This window comes from Myxocyprinus asiaticus, chromosome 29, assembly GCF_019703515.2.
Source record: "Myxocyprinus asiaticus isolate MX2 ecotype Aquarium Trade chromosome 29, UBuf_Myxa_2, whole genome shotgun sequence".
In the NCBI taxonomy this organism is placed as follows: domain Eukaryota; kingdom Metazoa; phylum Chordata; class Actinopteri; order Cypriniformes; family Catostomidae; genus Myxocyprinus; species Myxocyprinus asiaticus.
In genome coordinates, this window is record NC_059372.1 from 28,792,132 (window position 1) to 28,812,865 (window position 20,734).

General features: G+C 41.4%; 1 protein-coding gene across 2 annotated transcripts in view; it reads right to left on the reverse strand.

The window, feature by feature from the left end:
• LOC127420384 (protein-tyrosine kinase 6-like) overlaps positions 1-20,681 on the reverse strand; it is a 31,328-nt gene extending 10,647 nt beyond the window's left edge. The window contains exons 1-4 of one of the 2 annotated variants that reach the window (XM_051662645.1): positions 20,134-20,681; positions 14,700-14,821; positions 14,340-14,500; positions 4,033-4,201 (exon numbers count right to left, since the gene is read on the reverse strand). In XM_051662645.1, coding sequence (XP_051518605.1) covers positions 4,033-4,201; positions 14,340-14,500; positions 14,700-14,821; positions 20,134-20,549 — 868 coding nt within the window. In that variant the 5' untranslated portion in view covers positions 20,550-20,681. The remainder of the gene's footprint in view (positions 1-4,032; positions 4,202-14,339; positions 14,501-14,699; positions 14,822-20,133) is intronic. The other variant, XM_051662646.1, reaches the window with a different exon arrangement.
• Positions 20,682-20,734: the final 53 nt, after the last annotated feature.

Genomic DNA, 20,734 nt, shown 5'->3' on the forward strand with positions numbered 1-20,734 from the left:
ACATGCATTTGTGTAGGATAAACATTTTAACATAAAAGTACAAAAAGGAAGAACATTCATTCCATTCTTTATTACTAACAAAAAGAGCCTCACAAAAAGTGCTCATAAAGACATTTTAAAAAGTGCATTAAACATTACATGAATGAAAAAATGATCAAATCTAACAGCAATGACAGAGCATGGCCAAAGTTTATAATTCAAAACTCTGAGGCATCAAGTTCATTTTTAGTGCATAAAACAATAGCAGCATTACGATCATTAATGACCATAAAATCAACATAAAATGATCAAAAAATTAATGAAAATTAATGACCATATAATCAACAGCAATGAAGTTACCTAGGTCAAAGTTTTCATCTAAAAACACTGAAACACTTTTAACCCTTAATGCTTACTGACAGTCCATTGCCTATTCCAAAACTGAGGTGAAAGATATTATCTTTTGAACAGCAAGAATATTTTAAAAGAGCAGAATATTTTTAAATATTCACAAAAGAAACAACTGTGTCAAGTTTTATGCCAAGTTTCATGCATGGACTCCACTGCATTAGCAGCAACAGTAGAGAGATGGGTTTTGTTTTGATATTGCTGCAAATTTTCAGTTGAACTATTGTGTTTCTTGTGGGCAGGACCCTTAGAGATGGCATCCACTAGATCCTTTGAAGTAATTAAGTTTAATATGTGAGCTGCACACCATTAGTGAGGTAGAAAGAAATAATATATCTAAAAAACATATCTAGTATCTTTAAGCACATAAAACATTAGAAACATTACATGAACAAACAGTAATGAACCTGCAATCAAAAGAAATGACATTGCTAGGTCAAAGCTAACAGCTCAAAACTCTGACACACTTATTTTTAACCCTTACTACTTAGTAATAGTCCATCACCTATTCCTTAGCTGAGGTGCATATCTTATTGCTGTAACGTAAAAGGAGCACATGCTCAAAATGTTCATCTGTGAGACTATTGCGCTTCGGGGTAAAAATATGATGATATTGTAATGATCAAATTATTAACAATTTACTGCTGTTACCTTGTTAATCAGAGAATCAGATTCAGAATCAGAATGAGCTTTATTGCCAAGTATGCTTACACATACAAGGAATTTGTCTTGGTGACAGGAGCTTCCAGTGTACAACAATACAAAAACAATACAAAAACAATACAAAAACAGCAGCAAGACATAGATAATAATAAAAAATAAAAAATAATTCTACACATACGTACAGACACACACATACATACACACACACATATACATGGGTGGTGCAAATCTAATACAATCTGTTATGTACAGTGTAAATACAAATCTGTTATGTACAGTGCAAATGTTTTTTTGTTTTTTTTCAGAGGAATGAAATGGCAGAAGAGGTTGGATGTGTTGGATAAATATAAGAAAGACTAAACTGTGTATTGCACATAGTTATTGCTCAATGGGGCAATTTAACTGTTCATGAGATGGATAGCCTGAGGGAAAAAAACTGTTCCTGTACCTGACGGTTCTTGTGCTCAGAGCTCTGAAGCGTCGGCCAGAAGGCAACAGTTCAAAAAGGAAGTGGGCAGGGTGAGTGGGGTCCAGAGTGATTTTTCCAGCCTTTTTCCTCACTCTGGAAGTGTATAGTTCTTGAAGGGGGGGCATGGGGCAACTAATAATCCTCTCAGCAGTCCGAACTGTCCTTTGTAGTCTTCTGATGTCTGATTTCGTAGCTGAACCAAACCAGACAGATATTGAAGTGCAGAGGACAGACTCAATGACTGCTGAGTAGAACTGTATCAGCAGCGCCTGTGGCAGGTTGAATTTCCTCAGCTGGCGAAGGAAGTACAACCTCTGCTGGGCCTTTTTCACAATGGAGTCAATGTGGGTCTCCCACTTCAGGTCCTGTGAGATGGTAGTACCCAGGAACCTGAATGGCTCCACTGCTGCCACAATACTGTTTAGAATGGTGAGGGGGGGTCAGTGTTGGGGTGTTCCTCCTAAAGTCTACAATCATCTCCACCGTTTTGAGCATGTTCAGCTCAAGGTTGTTTTGACTGCACCAGACAGCCAGCTGTTTAACCTCCCTTCTGTATGCAGACTCATCGTCATCTCGGATGAGGCCAATGAGAGTGGTGTCATCTGCAAACTTCAGGAGCTTGACAGAGGGGTCCTTGGCGATGCAGTCATTGGTGTAGAGGGAGAAGAGTAGTGGGGAGAGCACACATCCTTGGGGGGCACCAGTATTGATTGTACAAGTGCTGTAAGTGAGTTTCCCCTGTATCACAAGCTGCTGCCTGTCCGTCAGAAAGCTGGTAATCCACTGACAGATAGATGTGGGAACAGAAAGTTGGTGTAATTTATTCTGGTGTATAGCTGGGATGATGGTGTTGAAAGCCAAACTGAAGTCCACAAAAAGGATCCTTGCATATGTCCCTGGTCTGTCCAGATGTTGCAGGATATGATGCAATCCCATGTTGACTGCATCCTCCACAGACCTGTTTGCTCGATAAGCAAATTGAAGGAGATCTAGAAAGGGTCCAGTGATGTTCTTCAGGTGGGCCAACACCAGTCTCTTAAATGATTTCATGACCACAGACGTCAGGGCTACAGGTCTGTAGTCATTAAGTCCTGTGATTTTTGGTTTCTTTGGGATTGGTGTCTGCAGCCTCAAAAACACTCCAATCAGTGCAGTCAAAGCAGGCTTGTAGTTCCAGCTCTGCTTTGTTGGTCCATCTCTTTACAGTCCTTAATACAGGCCTATCAGATTTTAATTTCTGTCTGTAGGTTGGAAGAAGATGAACCAGACAGTGATCAGAGAGTCCCAAAGCTGCTCTAGGAACAGAGTGATATGCATCCTTTATTGTTGTGTAGCAATGATCCAGTATATTTCTGTCTCTGGTTGGGCATGTAATGTGCTGTTTGTATTTGGGCAGTTCACGTGTGAGGTTTGCTTTGTTAAAATCCCCAAGAATAATAACAACTGAGTCCGGGTATTGTTGTTCTGTGTCTGTGATTTGATCAGCCAGCTGTTGCAGCGCGGCATTCAAACACGTGCTTGGCGCGATATACACACTCACCAAAATAAACGAGGAAAACTCCCGCGGTGAGTAGAAAGGCTTACAGTTAATAAAGAGTGCTTCCAAATTAGGACAGCACATCTTCTTTAACGTTATTACATCTGTACACCAACTTTCATTGATATAAAAGCATATTCCACTGCCTCTCGTTTTCCCCGTTAACTCCGCGATGCGATCAGCTCTGAACAGCTGAAAGCCCGGCAGATGTAACGTGCTGTCTGGAATGGCTTCACTCAGCCAGGTTTCTGTGAAGCACAAGGCAGCAGAGTTTGAAAAGTTCTTGTTTGTGTGGGTGAGGAGATGTAGTTCGTCCGTTTTGTTAAGGATAGAGCGGAGATTTGCTAGATGAATACTCGGCAGCGTTGTTCGAAAGCCCCGCCGACGGAGCCTGAACAGCGCACCTGCTCGTCTCCCTCGCCTGCGTCTCATAGCGCGTATAAACAACACAGCCGCGCCTCCGACTAAAATGTCAAACAAAATGACCAAATATTCAAAATCCGGGAAAAGATTGACTGGTGTATGCTGTCGAATGTTCAGCAGTTCGTCTCTGGTAAAACTGACTGAAAAAAGATTACTAAACACAGGACAAACAAACAAAAATAACAAAACAATAGAAGCGCTCCACACCGAGGCAGCCATCATGATGTTTACATGAGTTTTAACAGAAGAATTAATGTAAGTGCTGTAAGTTGCCCAATTAACGCCCATTGTGAATGCCTCTCTGTAACCTAAATCTTTGCTTTTTTAAAGGAATGAAGGGATGAGTTGAAATGATTTTTTGTTGTAATCAATATTATGCCAGAAATGCTGTCATTTGATTTTAACTTGTATTTAACCTGCAATATTCCTTTAAAAGTTCACTTGGAAATGTATCTGAATTGCACTCTTCCATAGAAATGTACTGTTACTGTTAGAATTAGCATTAGGTTCAGTGTGCATCCTATTATACACATCTATCTAGCTAAAAGCTCACCATTGTTCTTGAGGATTTTGATGGCCACGTTGATGTTATTTTTCCACTTGCCACGGTAAACATCAGCAAAGTAGCCACTGCCAAGCTCCTCTTCAAGAGTAAATTCTTCTTTAGGCAGCTCCCACTCATCAACCGTGGAGTGTGACAGATCCTGCGGCTGAGGCTTTTTCTACAGCCAGAAAGATGAGCAAGGAGTGTCAGAAAGGTGATGTAAAACTACACACATGCTTTTTACTTTATGAGAATTATAAACAGGTTTCCTTTTTACTGTGTTTTAAATAAAGATTCTTTATGAATAATCAGATATCAGGCATTATACAACAGTTACTGTAGTTCCAGTTCTTGAATCTGAGTGGCCAATCGACATTCCAAGAGTGCTGATATATGGATATCTTCTGATGGAGAGAGAGGTCTTGTGTACACTGGATCTAACATGCATTTTCACTGCCTCATGTTTTCATATTCTAAGCATATCATTGAATACTGTACATGGCATCGCATCTCTGTCTATAGGCTACATACATAAGCGGTGGGTGAATGAACTGCAGGGTAAAGGTACATCAAATAAAATGAAGTAAATAAATAAATATAATTTAAATACAAATACATTTTCCCATCTGAATCCATACATTAATTTCAAGATTTTCAAATTGCAGGTTCTGCCTACTGTACAATGTTCACACTCCATACAAAACACAGCTTTGTACAGTACACAGCTGTGTACATCCCGCCACAAGCCGACACAGACCGGGCACTCAAGGAACTGTATGGGAGTATAAGTAAGCAGGAAACCGTGCACCCTGAGGCCGCGTTCATTGTGACCAGGGACTTTATCAAAGCCAATTTCAAATCAATCGCACCGAAATACTACCAAAACAACAGTTTCAACACATGAGGGGACCAGGTTTTGGACCATTGCTACTCTCCCTTCCAGGATGGCTACAAATCCCTCCCCCGCCCACCATTTGGCAAATCGAACCACTCTTCTGTTCTGCTTCTGCCCGCTTACAGGCAGAAACTGAAACAGGAAGTACCCGCCCTCAAAAATGATCCAGTGCTGGTCGGACCAATCAGATTCTGTGCTAAAAGATTGTTTTGATCACGCGGACTGGGAGATGTTCCGGTCCGCCTCTGATGAAGACATCAAGGTTTATGCTGATACCACAATGTGTTTCATCAGTAAGTGCATAAGAGGACGTTGTACCGACCAAAATTATACAGATCTACCCGAATCAGAAACCATGGATTAATAGCGATTTTTGTGCAGCACTTAATGTGCGGACCTCCGCTTTTAATTCGGGGAACGCGAAGGAGCATAAACAAGCCAGTTATGCCCTCTGCAAAACTATCAGAGCAGCCAAATACCAGTACAGGGACAAGATTGAAGGACATTTCAACACCACTGACTCTAGAAGCATGTGGCAGGGAATTAATATCATCATGGACCAAAAAAATCACGGGAATAAAACTCCGCTGTGAACACCCCTGCCTCTCTCCCAAATGAGCTAAATATTTTTTTTATGCTCGTTTCAAGGGAAATAACACCGCACTCGCAGAGAGAACTCTCGCGGCCGAAGCTGCAGAGGTTAGTTCACTCTCCGTCTCTGTATGTATGCGGATGTAACCTTGATCCTTCCGACAGGTGAATATCCATAAAGCCGCGGGTCCAGATGGCATTCTGGGCCACATCATCAGAGCATGCGCGAACCAACTGGCTGGTGTTTTTACGGACATTTTCAACCTATCCCTCTCCTTGTCTGTGGTCCCCACGTGCTTTAAAACATCCACCATTGTGCCTGTACCAAGCAATCCAAAATCACTTGCTTAAATGAATGGCGTCCTGTTGCTCTGACCCCCATCATCAGCAAATGCTTTGAGAGACTAATCAGAGATAACATCTGCTCTGTGCTGCCTCACTCACTGGACTCACTGCAGTTTGCATACCACAACAACCGCTCCACTGATGATGCCATTGCTTCTACACTACACACTGCTCTCTCCCACCTGGAAAAAAGGAACACATATGTGAGAATGCTGTTTGTAGACTACAGCTCAGCATTCAACACCATAGTGCCCCCCAAGCTTGATGAGAAACTCTGCCCCCCAAGCTTGATGAGAAACTTAAGCCCAGGCTCTGGGCTTAAACAGCTCACTGTGCAGCTGGATCCTGGACTTCCTGTCAAGCAGATGCCAGGTGGTTAGAATGGGCAGCAACATCTCATCACTGACCCTCAACACTGGAGCCCCACAGAGCTGTGTTCTCAGCCCACTCCTGTATTCCCTGTACACACATGACTGTCTTGCAACACATAGCTCCAATGCCATCATTAAGTTTGCTGATGATACGACGGTGGTAGGTCTGATCACTGACAGTGATGAAACAGCCTACAGAGAGGAGGTGCACACTCTGACATGCTGTTGTCAGGAGCACAACCACTTCATCAATGTCAGTAAGACCAAGGAGCTTGTGGTGGACTTCAGGAGAAAAGACAGAGAACACAGCCCCATCACCATCAATGGAGCACCGGTGGAGAGAGTCAGCTGCTTCAAGTTCCTCGGTGTCCACATCACATAGGAACTCACATGGTCTGTCCACACTGAGGCCATTGTGGCTCACCAGCACCTCTTCTTCCTGAGATGGCTGAGGAAGTTTGGTATGAACCACCACATCCTCACACGGTTCTACACCAGCACTGTAGAAAGCATCCTGACTGGCTGCATCACTGCCTGTTATGGGAACAGCACCGCCCTAAACTGCAAAGCCCTGCAAAGGGTGGTGCGAACTGCCAGACACATCATCGGAGGTGAGCTTCCTTCCCTCCAGGACATTTAAACTAGGCGGTGTGTGAAAAAAGCTTGGAGGATCATCAGAGACTCCAGCCACCCGAGCCATGGGCTGCTCTCACTGCTACCATCAGGCAGGCAGTATCACAGCATCAGGACCTGCACCAGCAGACTTTATGACAGCTTCTTCCTCGAAGCATTCAGACTTTTGAACTCTTAATCTCTCATGATCAATATACATCAGCACTGCACTTTATTAATCTTATTATCTTACACTGGACTGTCATAAACTATATTCTCTCTTAACAATACTGGCAACTGAGGGGTCACGTGACGCCATGCAAGAAGCAGACGTGTGAGCGATCTGGTGAATTTGATACACCCAGTTACACAATTGCTCTTTGATGCAAAACATGGCAAAGAAGTCAAAATCCTCGGGCTCTGGAGACATTAAAAGACACTTACGTGCTCAGGATGAAAGCCCTGACAGGCCTACGGACCGGGGACTCAATTTGGATGGTGCGGCGGGAGAAGGAATCCAGCGTCAGTTGTCCAACATGTCGGTGATGTTGACGAAGATTCTTGCTGACTTGGAGGATCTCGCTGTAATACGTTGATCGATTACGGCGATGGAAACAAAATTCTCTGAGCTAGTTACAAGAGTGACTGATGTTGAGAGACGAATCGATTTTCTGGAATCTTCGGAGAGGGAATTTACCGCTAATCCGCCCATGACCAAAGTTGATTTGGAACATCTCCTTGAAAAGCTTGAAGATCTTGAGAATAGAAGCCGCAGGAATAATGTTAGAATTGTTGGAATTCCTGAGCATGAGGAGGGCAGAGATATGGTGAAATTCCTAGACAAGTTTTTCCCGAGTCTGCTCGACATGAAGGGATGTCAGGCCACAAGTTGGAAATCGAGCGAGCTCACAGAGTCCCAGCTCACAGATTTGCTGTGGGAGACAGGCCCCGACCGATTCTGGCCAGATTTCTGAGATCATCCGATAAAGATCTTGTGTTGCGCCAGGCAAGGAGCAAAGGGAAGCTTTCTTGGAAGAACCATAATATTATCTTGTTCCCGGACTTTGCGAACTTGACAAGAGAAACGCGATTGGTTCAAGGAATGTAAGAAACTCTTACATCGGCGAAAGATCTCATTTGCTCTGATGTTTCCAGCCAAACTGAGAATAGAAACGAAGGTCGGTCTCAAAGTGTTTACATGTCCCAATCAGGCAATGTCTTTTATTGAATCAATGGATGAGTAAACCATTGGATGTTTCTCATGTGAGTGGGTCAATTCGCTGCACTGTGCTTGTTTTGTGGATAACACTTTTCCTTAAAGAAACTTTTGCATTGACGATAGATGACTTTTGCATTGAAGTTCCCTGCCAGTTTGAGAGTGGACATTACGGATGACTGCAAAATATACATGCTCACACAAAGGATGTCTTTTATAAAGTTGATGGATTGTGTAAGTCATGGTAGTGAATTAACTCGACCATCCGGGGAACCGGGATGCTGGTTTTGTTTCTTTTTGTATTGGTTCCGCCTAGTGACTGGAGCTTGTTCTACTGAATAACATTCCTTTGGAACAGCTGTGGATTAATCTGTTTGTTCTTCATGCTTATTCCTCCTGCTGGCTGTAGTTTGTTTTGTTGAGTTTTTTACGGGACACTGGAATGATTACGACATCCGTTGAACTCATAAGAGCCGGCTCACTGAACATTCGTTTGTCTGTCCGAGGAATCTGAACGGTTTCATATCAGCTGGAATTTGGTTTGTGGAAGATCACACCTTTGAGACAGTTCTGTGAATGAGTCTTCATGTTCTTTGTGTTCATTCTTCCTATTGCCTGGGTTTATTTTACAAAGTATTTTCTGTTATGTAATTTTGCCTCACAAAATTGAGCAATCCGATGGCAAAGTTGTCGTGGGCTCTCGTGGGCGTTCATGGACCTTTTGAGTTTAGAGGGATTGACGCCGGTTGGCGCTTTCGTGCGCTGGGTTAATACGCACGTTTTTCTTTTTTCTGTTTGTTTTGTTCGGGGGGAAGTTTGGGGTGTATTTGTTTCACTAATGGGGAATGTGGTCTGTATAATTTTGTTTTTGACACACAATTTATTTTTTCTACTATACCAAAATGTCTAATGTTAATATGTGTGTACTATCTCTCTTGTTTTTTTTAGTGCTGGCTCAAGTAAGAGCAAGGGAGTCATTATATTGGTAAATAAACATCTACAATTAAAATGTCTCAAACAGACTAAAGATAAATTAGGGAGAGTCATTATTGTTTTAGCTGAAATTCAAGGGCAAAGGCTGATTTTGGCTAATATTTACGCACCTAACGCTGATGATCAGGGCTTTTTTATAGATCTTGAAGGGATGTTGCAAGCCGCTGGCACCTCTCATGATATAATATTGGGAGGAGACTTTAATCTTTTGATGGATTCAGTCCTTGATCACAGTGAAGCAAAAGTGTGTAAACCCCCTAGAGCAACATTGACGCTTCACAGGATGTGTATAAATCTTGGTCTTTCGGATATCTGGAGACTTTTAAACCCATCTGGTAGGTACTACAAATTTGTTTCATCAGTCTATAAGATTTATTCTAGAATAGATTTTTTTTATTATATCCAAATCCCTAATTTCATCTGTTGTTGATTGCTCAATTGGAAACATTTTAGTCTCAGATCACGCACTGGTGAGTTTAGAGGTGATGCCACATATAGAGAAAAAGAAATCATATAGTTGGCGCCTTAATGTATCCCTTCTGCAAAATCCTGATTTCCAACAAATGTTAAAGACTGAAATCAATGTTAATATGGAGACCAACTGGTCCTCAGTATCCTCTGTGGGTGTGGCTTGGGAGGCACTTAAGGTGGTTCTTAGGGGTCGGATCATACAGTATGCCTCATTCATCAAAAAATCCAAAGCACGAGAGCTTGTGGAGTTGGAAGGAAATATTAAAAGTGCAGAAGCAGAGCTGAAGCACCGTATGTCAGCTGATGGCCTCAGAGAATTGACTCGATTGAAATATAGATATAATACTATTTTGTCGCGGAAAGTGGAGTTTTGGTTATTCAGGGCAAGACAGTCATACTTTGAGTCGGGTGACAAAGCAGGGAAGCTTTTGGCTAGATATATAAAGCAGAGAGAGTCTTTTTCTATTATTCCCTCAGTGAAATCTGCTGGTGGTGAAATATTTACCTCAGCCATTGATATTAATAATGCCTTTAAAGAATTCTATATTGATCTTTATAGTTCCACGTCTTCGTCTAATGATGAAGATATTAGAAACTTTGTGGAACCATTAGATCTTCCTAAACTGACGATTGAGCAAAAAAACTCTCTTGATTCTGAGATAACCTTGGAGGAGCTTGACGAGGTAATTAAGTCCTTACTTACTGGCAAGGCTCCGGGGCCAGATGGTTTTGCCGCAGAATTTATTTAGATCCTATGCTACAGAACTGGCTCCACTTTTGTTAGAAGTTTATACTGAGTCATTAAAGAATGGAAAGCTTCCACCAACCATGACACAAGCCCGGAGCAGTCTGATTCTTAAAAAGGACAAAGATCCAAGTGAGTGTAAAAGTTACCGTCCAATCTCCCTGATCCAACTAGATGTAAAAATATTGTCAAAAATTCTGGCTAATCGATTAAGTAAAGTTATGACATCTCTTATACATATAGATCAGGTGGGGTTATTCGGGGCCATAACTCTTCTGATAACATCAGGCATCTCATCAATATCATGTGGTCAGTAGCGAATGATCAATCTCCGATCGTTGCCATCTCACTTGACGCCGAAAATGCGTTTGATATGGTAGAATGGGATTATCTTTTTAAGATTTTGGAAATGTATGGGTTCGGGAGTACATTTATTGGTTGGATTAAGTTACTTTATAGACACCCTGTAGCAGCGGTATAAACAAATGGATCAATTTCAGATTGTTTTACTCTGAATAGGGGCACTCGACAGGGCTGCCCTCTTTCCCCGCTATTGTTCTGTCTTGCCCTGGAACCATTAGCAGCCGCGATAAGAAAGGAGGATGATTTTCCAGGGGTGACAGCGGGAGGTGTGGCGCATAAGCTTCTGCTTTACGCAAATTATATTTTATTATATGTCTCTGAACCTACTAGATCTATGCTTTGCCTCCACAGAATTATTAATTCCTTTTCCAAGTTCTCAGGATACAAAGTCAATTGGTCTAAATCCGAAGCTTTGGCGCTGACAGCGTACTGCCCAGAAACGGCTTTCCAGCCGGGCGCCTTCCAGTGGCCCAAACAGGGCATTAAGTATTTGGGTGTTTTATTCCCAACAAATTTGTCTGATTTAGCTAGAGTTAATTTTGACCCTATAATAAAAAGGTTTTCGAGCGATGTGGGCTTCATTACATATATCGATGATTGGGAAGGTTAATGCTATTAAAATGAATTGTATTCCAAAATTCAACTACCTGCTTCAGTCTCCCTGTAGATGTCCCCCTCTCTTATTTCAAGCAATTTGATAGCATAGCGAAGTCCTTTATTTGGAATGGTAAGCACCCCAGTTTAAATTTCAATAAGTTACATAAGCCGATTGACAATGGTGGGTTAGGCCTACCCAAGATTTTGTTTTATTATTATGCGTTCGGTCTTAGACATTTGGCTCATTGGTCGCTTCCACCTGAGAGAGCCCCTCCCTGGTTTTGTATTGAAAAGGAAGTTCTTGCCCCTATCTCGCCACTGCAAAGCCTTTCGATCAAACAAGCCGGAGAGGTTAAGTCGCACCCCGTTATTTTGCATTTGCACTCAATATGGACAAAAGTGTTTAATTCGGATATTTATTTAAACACAGCCTCGAGCATATGGCTGAACCCTAAACTATGTATTAATAAGTCCCCTTTTTGTTGGTCAGATTGGATTGTGAGGGGGGTAATGCACTTCGTGACCAATATGAGGGTGGAGTATTGAGACCTTTTGAAAATTTGGTTCAACATTTTGGCATTCCCAGATCTCAGTTTTATAAGTATTTACAGCTACGCCACCTACTCTGCACTGTTTTTGGGAGTGGCACGCACCCCCCTAAAGCGGCAGGTGCTTTGGGAGGGGTGATTGCTGCATTTGGAAAAGGCCATGAAGCATCAGTGTATTACTCCCTACTAATTCAGAGTCTGGGGGATGGAGCCTTGACTTCTCTCAAGAGAGTATGGGAAAAAGATTTGAATGTGGTATTGAAAGATGGAGTGTGGACTAAGATTCTTAAAAATGTCAAGTCTGTATCTAGAGATGTAAGGGTTCGCCTTATGCAATTTAAGATTTTACATAGATTTTATTGGACCCCCTCTAGATTATATAGGCTTGGTCTTAAAGACACACCCACTTGTTGGCGATGCCAATCAGAAGTTGGAGACACTACCCATGTCTTTTGGGGGTGTGTTAAGATCCAGGAGTTTTGGTTGAGGGTTCGGAGTTATTTGTGAGATGTTTTGAACATTCAGGTTTTGCTTTGTCCCAGAGGGTGGTCATGCATTTAGGGGATAATCACATAAAAAAATTGGGTTCTGACCAGTCTCATGATCAGAAGGCAAGCAATTTTAAGGGGTTGGAAGTCAAGTGGAGCACCCTCTTTTTCGGAGTGGTGTGTGGAAATGGGGAGGGTAGCTGCATTTGAAGAAGCGGTAAGTAGAAGGCTGGCGTTTAGGGACTTATTTGTTAAAAAATGGGGCAAATATTTCATTTTTTTGGGGGACTCTCGGGGAGGGGATGTGGAGAGTGTAGTTTAGTTTAATCATGTATGCTTATTATTATTTTCTTTATTTATTTATGTGTATATATGTATGTGTGTATATACAGTGCATCCAGAAAGTATTCACAGCGCTTCACTTTTTCCACATTTTGTTATGTTACAGCCTTATTCCAAAATGGATTAAATTCATTATTTTCCTCAAAATTCTACAAACAATACACCATAATGACAGTGTGAAAGAAGTTTGTTTGAAATCTTTGCAAATGTATTAAAAATAAAAAACAAAAACAAAAGTCACATGTTCATAAGCATTCACAGCCTTTGCTCAATACTTTGTTGAAGCACCTTTGGCACCAATTACAGCCTCAAGTCTTTTTGAGTATGATGCTACAAGCTTGGCACACCTATTTTTGGGCAGTTTCTCCCATTCTTCTTTGCAGGACCTCTCATGCTCCATCAGGTTGGATGGGGAGCGTCGGTGCATAGCCATTTTCAGATCTCTCCAGAGATGTTCAATCGGGTTCAAATCTGGGCTCTGGCTGGGCCACTCAAGGACATTCACAGAGTTGTCCCATATCCACTCCTTTGTTATCTTGGCTGTGTGCTTAGGTCGTTGTCCTGTTGGAAGATGAACCTTCGCCTCAGTCTGAGGTCCAGAGCGCTCTGGAGCAGGTTTTCATCAAGGATGTCTCTGTACATTGCTGCATTCATCTTTCCCTCAATCCTGACTAGTCTCCCAGTTCCTGCCACTGAAAAACATCCCCACAGCATGATGCTGCCACCACCATGCTTCACTGTAGGGATGGTATTGGCCAGGTGATGAGCAGTGCCTGGTTTCCTCCAGACATGATGCTTGCCATTCAGGCCAAATAATTCAATCTTTGTTTCTCATGGTCTGAGAGTTCTATATATATATATATATTATTTATTTATTTTTTTGGATTGTGTGTGTGTTATGTGGGACCACACGGGTGTTCGTCAGGGGTCAGGGTGGGATTGTATTAGTAGGGTTTAAATGTAAAATGTTGATTCTTTATATATGTGTTGAGTTTTTTCTCATGTGCATATGAATCAATAAAAATGTTAATTACAAAAAAAAAACAATACTGGCAACTGACTATCAACCGACAGCCTGAATGTCAATACAGCACAATAAAACATACTATATATTTTATATATACTTTTTTATTGTATACTGTGTACTCTATATTGTATGTGTATTCTATATTGTGTGTATTGTATACTGTACATTGTATATTATTATTGTATTTTGTGTTGTGTAATTATGTGTATATTAGATATGTAAATTGTGTTGTGTAAATCTGATGTTTATTGTAAATTGGTATATTATCACTGTTTTATCACTGTCATGACTGTTATGTTGCTCGGAACTGCACCAAAGGCTTTCACACACTGTTGCACTTGTGTAAATGGTTGTGTGACAATAAAGTGATTTGATTTGATTTGACTGTCGAGCCTGTGACTGAATCGTGAGAACAGCATGACAATGACGTTTTGATGATGCAGGCAAAAAGTCACTACAGGGACGTATTCCTGATTAGACATATATGACACAAATCCAAATCTGTACAGTATTTAATGCAAATGGACACACACTTTAAAAACGAAACTCATGTTCTCATAAAAATGAAGCAACTGTATAAACCACTTCCCCAGTTAACAGAACTGAAAGAGAATGAAAGAAGAAAAAGATGACAACAAGCAGAGGAGAGGAGAATGAGCAAGACTGGAGATTCTCATAAGTAACTGAAAAAGAAAGCTAGACTCTATCTTACCTGAATGCAGGGTCGCTTCAGTCTGTCCAAAGAGGCCAATGGATGCGTTTGATAGTATTTTACCACCTCTAATACGCTGGAGAATTTGAGAGACTGATTTATATAGAATAGACCACTAGCCTGGTAGATTTTGAAGTGCTTCGTTTTGTTCTTTGTCTTCACTGAAAGAATAGGTTCAGGATGAGAAATAGATCAGACATACAGTGAATTTCACAGAATTCCTTCAGGCTGAAAAAATATAGGAAAATGTGGCATTCTTCAACAAGTAGGACTGGACTTACATCTGCTTGGCATATAGTATCAGATGTTTGAGGACACTAAATAAACATAGTAAAAAAAACAACACACACATGCACACACCTGAGAGTACATGGCCCACACAGCCAGACTCACTGATTCGCACGAGAAAGGATCCATCATCATTTTCTGCTGACATGAGGTGACTCAAAGCCTCAACACGGCTCATCTTTCCAAAGAACCACCTAAAGAAATAGAATAATTACTAGGATCATATACTGTATATTCTTGTGGCATACAATTAATGACAACAAATTGGTGTTTAAAAAATAGCCTACTGCACCTAACATTGATCCTCCCATAATACCACATTTTAAACAATTATATTTCCCTTTCACACATAAACACCTGTCAATCACATCTTCCTTTTGTCAAGTGCACCTACTCAGCCCACGCTGGATATTTTGCTGTATTTACAGTGCAAAGGAAAAGCAGCTTCTAAGCATATAAGCTATGCCACAAAAAAGGAGCATTTACACAGAATGTTTAATGCTTCACCTAGGCAGAATAATGTCACGGTTATGTACGTAACCTCAGTTCCCTGAGATGAAGGGAATGAGACATTGCGTTTATTAACGCATATGGGGAGTGCCTTTTTACATGACCTAGTTGAAACCTCTCTACAATAACGGCAATATTCTAATATTGGCTATGGTGTTTGAGCTCCGCCTGTTTTGGTGCGAAGCTGTCCGCTATAAAAGCAGGTGCACAAACACCATCTCCTCAGAATTTCTGACTGAGAACAAGGAGTGCATTGCTCGTACCTCAAAAACTCTGAGTCTTGTAGTGCAGCTAGTGTTCGCAATGTCTCGTTCCCTTTGTCTCAGGGAACCGATGTTACGTATGTAACCGAGACATTACCTTACGACTCAGTACACTTGACATTGCGTTTATTAATGCATATGGGGAACAGAATCCCATCACGCTGCACTACACGTCATAACCTCCCCGGAAGGAAACATGACGCTGCAGTCTCGTGGGACGGTGGCCGACATGAGTATGCCGCAGTGAGTGACCCTCATGTTGGCACTCATAATGAATATATGAACTATAGTCATATAGTATTAATTAACTCCTTCACGAAGGGAGTTCGGGAAGGGAGTTTATTTATAATTTATGTGCTTGTGACTTATGGTAAATTACAACGGCCTGAATGCAGGCGGTTGTGTAAAAAGATGGGAGCTCATCCTTAAAGGAAGGAGCATAAGTATATATATATATTTGGCCAGTGAAATAGCAAGCGCTCTAAACAGAGAGGACGTGTGAAGAGAGAGACATTACGTTTAGGTTGTAAAACCTTGCAAATGTGTTTTGAGAGGACCATCCTGCTGCAAAACATATCTCTTGTAAGGACACACCATTCATCCATGCCCATGAGGAGGCCATGCCTCTAGTTGAGTGTGCTTTAACACCAATTGGGCAAGTCTTACCCTGCGACTCATAAGCCAGGGTAATTGCATCGACAATCCAGTGAGTAAGTCTTTGCTTGGAGACGGAAATTCCTTTTGTGTATGCTCCATAGCATACAAAGAGCTGATCAGACAGTCTGAACTGGCGTGTACGCTCAATGTATGTGTGTAGAGCCCGCACAGGGCATAACAAATGCAATGATTGTTCCTTATCCGAATTAAATGGAGGAGGGAAGAAGGCCTGAAGGTGAACAACCTGCACTCTGAAGGGCGTGGTAAGGACCTGGGTTTGACAGTGGCTTTTGAAATACCAGGGCCAAACTCCAGACATGAATTGTCGACTGATAGTGCATGCAGGTCACGACCCGTTTTACTGAGGCCAGAGCCAGCAGTAGTGCGGTCTTAACGGAGAGCATGCGCAAATCAACAGAGTCCAAAGGCTCGAAGGGGGGCCCTGCGAGAGCTTTTAGGACTAAAGTTAAGTCCCAAGTCGGGACTGTAGCTAGCTGAGGTGGGTTTAATCATCTTTATGGAACTTTATTATTAAATCATGTTTGCCTATAGTGGCGCCAGCTTCATGTGTGTGATACGCAGATATAGTCGCCACATACACTTTGAGCGTTGATGGAGTGAGTCCTGCGTCTAATCGCTCTTGAAGAAATATGAGAATTTCATATATGGGGCAGTTTACTGGGTCTTTGCCATGTGAGAGACCCCAATCAGTGAACACATTCCATTTTAGCGCATAGAGACATCTCGTGGACAGTGCTCTAGCCTCTAAAATGGTGTTCATGACTGAATGCGTCAGTTCTGGCGCATTTAGCATGCTCCGTTCAGGGGCCACACATGCAGGTTCCACGGATGCTGCCGCAATGCTTTTTGAAAAAGCTTCAGTGAAAGAGTTCTCCCCAGTTTTAACTGAGACAAGACACTGTAGAATGGCCTGAACGTGCTCGCTCATGAGGTGTGTACGCCCGCTCGTGGAGTCGAGGCGGACTCCCAAAAAGGAGATTTGTTGACTGGTGGAGAGCGTGCTCTTCGCCCAGTTCACATTGAGGCCCAAGCTGTTTAGATGTTGAAGCATTAAGTCCCTGTGCTGACATAACAGAGCCTCTGACTGTGCCAGTAACAGCCAATCATCGAGGTAGCTCAAGATGTCGCATGCCGCTCAGTTTCATAGGGGGTGAGAACCGCATCAATGCACTTTGAGAACGTGCGAGGAGCCAGAGACAGTCCGAAGGGCAAGCAGCCTCATCCACTGACCACTCACCTGATGCAGCGAGAGACATGACATCGTCATTATCATCCCCAGCATCAGAACCGCTGAATGAGATGAGGCCGTGCACTCTTTCAGAGGGCCAGAGCTCATCTCGCACATAACGTATCGACAAGCGACTCTTTTATATATATAAATAAATATATATTTATATTTCACAAAATATACAATATGTAATTGCTTTGTAAGGATACACAAAACCTGTCGAAGCACTGCGGGGAACCAGGATGCTAAGGCCTTTCACCAGTGAAGCGTCAAGTGGCGAGGCGGAGTGATGTTCGCCGGAGCACTGCAGGGGAGTGGAAAGTCTTCCCCTGAAGATTCCGCCCGCTGACTTGTGTATATCGACGGCAGTAGAGGGCTTCTACACAAAAGATGATCGTTGTCTTGAAGGAAGAAATTGAAGAAATTCTGTTTGTGCACCTGCTTTTATAGAGGACAGCTTCGCGCCAAAACAGGCGGGGCTCAAACACCATAGCCAATATTATAATATTGGCATTATTGTAGAGAGGTGTCAACTAGGTCGTGTAAGAAGGCACTCCCCATATGTGCTAATAAATGTAATGTCAAGTGTACTGTGTCGTAAGGGAACTATGTATTTAAATTAACAAAAATAATGTTAAGCAATTGCTGTTTTAAATATGAACATAGAATGAAATAAATAAAAAATATGAGATATTATAAAAGTGAAATAATAAGGGTATTAAGCTATTATGGTTGCCAACTTTACAATTTACAATAAATATTCACAACAATCAAATGGCTTTTATTTTATTGAAAAACAATGTAATCTATCATTGTTCGGACCTTTGCTGGGGAGGAAATTTGGAGACTGAATCTCTTGGAGTTTAAAGGAATATTCCGAATAGAGCTGGACAATTAATTGAAAAAATAATCGAGATTACGATTACAGCTGCTGCAATTAACTAATCATGAAAAGTGTTAATTACATCCTTCAATTAAATAGTGTTTAGATTTTCTGTTTACAAAATGTTTTGGTCTGTTGTGTGCATGAATGCAATAGACAATCAAAAAATCTGTTTAAATTAGTCTATTAGCATATCAGAAATGACAACCTAGTATTCTAGTATTGTTGTGTTGCACACTTTTTATGTATAATTTATACCAAATGTAAACAAAATTTGAAAACACTTAAAAAGTATTTTAATCAAAATGAATAACTGCAATTACAATATCAAGTCAATTATGATTTTCATAATTGTGTGGAGGCTTCACGCTATTCTCTGCGGCATCCATGCACAACTCACCACACGCCCCACCGAGAGCGAGAACCACATTATATCGACCACGAGGACGTGACTCTATCCTCCCTAGCAACCGGGCCAATTTGGTTGCTTAGGAGACCTGGCTGGAGTCACTCAGCACACCCTGGATTTCGAACTCATGACTCCAGGGCTGGTAGTCAGAGTCAATACTCGCTGAGCTACCCAGGCCCCCGTCTCTCATTTTCTTTAAAAAAAAAAAAAAAGCAAAAACTTGGGTTCCAGTGAGGCACTTACAATGGAAGTGAATGGGGCCAATCCATAAATGTTAAAATACTCACTGTTTCAAAAGTATAGCCACAAGACATCAACAATATGCATGTTAAAATTATTTTAGTGTGATAAAATCACTTACTAACGGTTTCTGTGTAAATTTATAGCCAATTTTACAACTTCGATACCATGACAACATGTCAACCTTAAAACGACCACAAATAATAACGATTTAACCCTTGTGTGTCAATAAAAAAAGTTACACAGAGGTACTTAGAGGACAAAAATGTCCTCTTCAAAAAACTGCCATAATAATATTAATATTATTTTCCATTTTCAATGAGTGAATTTTTTTAACCAACATCGGTCCTGATCATAACTACCAAATATTCATTAATTTTCAGGATTTTAACCCTTTAAATGCCAGTTTGTTTATATAATGCCCCTGTTGTTTTTTACTCACACATACACAAACATTTCTCAATACACACATACAAAACACACTCTGACATCCATACCAACACACCCACACAATTTTAGCTGCATCATTTATTCAACTGGCCTGCAGTGCTCTATAATACAGCAAACAGAAAATAGGAAAAAAGCATGTATTTGCTCCATAGGCTAAACATGAAAAAATGGCGCCATCTGTTGGAAAATATTGAAAATGTAATTCTGCAGCCAGGGCTCCAGAATGAAAGCATAATAACATGATTTTATGCTTTAATTACACTGGGATCAAATATTGCAGTTGTAATGGGGACATTTTTGTCCTGAAGTTCCTGAGTGTAACTATTATGTGTACACAGTGTATTATAGATGTATTATAGGAAGTGAGGTTGAAATATCAAAATTCCCCAGAAAATACACACCTTCGGTCAAATGTATGCCGTTGGCACTAACACAGCCAAACTTATTAGGGAAAACAAGAATGAAAAAGACAAAAACAAGGGTTAAACAACTTTACAGCTCAAATAATACACAAGTTTTAACATTAGAATAATTGTAAGTGCTTTTATAAGATGATAAGCTATACATTTCTGCCGTGAAACCATCGAAGGATTTGCCCCATCCATTTCCATTGTAGTTACCTCACTGTAGTCTCAATTTTTGCTTAATGTTTTTTTTTTTTTTTTTTTTTTTTTAAGAAAAGGAGGGACAAGTCAAAATTATTTTTTTGTGGTAATCAGCATTATGCCACAAATGCTGCTGATAGAGCTTAAATTGTATTGAACCCGGAATATTCCTTTAATTTTAGCTATACCCCTGTTCAAAACAAAACAAAACAAACTGGAAAAAGTTAATTTGTCACTCACGATTGAGACTCTACGGATTCCGCGCGCGCCAGGTAATTGTACGGAACAACACCGGTCGCCAGAACACAGGCATTTGAGTCTATTTTTCTCGCGGTCCACCATTCTCCAGAACGACTCACAATTTGGAACAAATCACCGGCTTTGAATGACACCTCCGCGACGTGGCGTGCCTCAAAGTCCCACAGAGCCGTATAAATAGCAGCACTGTCCGTTTTCTGAGGTGGCTGGATTGCGTTTCGGGGCTCCGTGTAACGACTGGCAGACTCCGTCTCTCTGTTAACTGTACTGCTCGAACCATCGCCCACATAGCCACTGTCAACGTTTATACTGATTTCTACATCGTCCCTTGAGGTTCCGTATATTCTGTCCCATAATGTCTGAAGACATGGGCAAGTTGTCCTCAACCATTCCCCCATGTGATGAAACTGACCGCGGGTTCGGCGCTCTGCTGAAGACAGCTGCTCTACTGGATCCTCAAGTAAAGCACGCGAAGAGCGTCTTCTAGTTTAGGGAACTTGCATGATTTCAGACATTATAAGACGGATGTAAAAACGTGTTCGGCGTGAACTGCCCCTTAAACCTTCCGTTTTCTTTTTCTTTT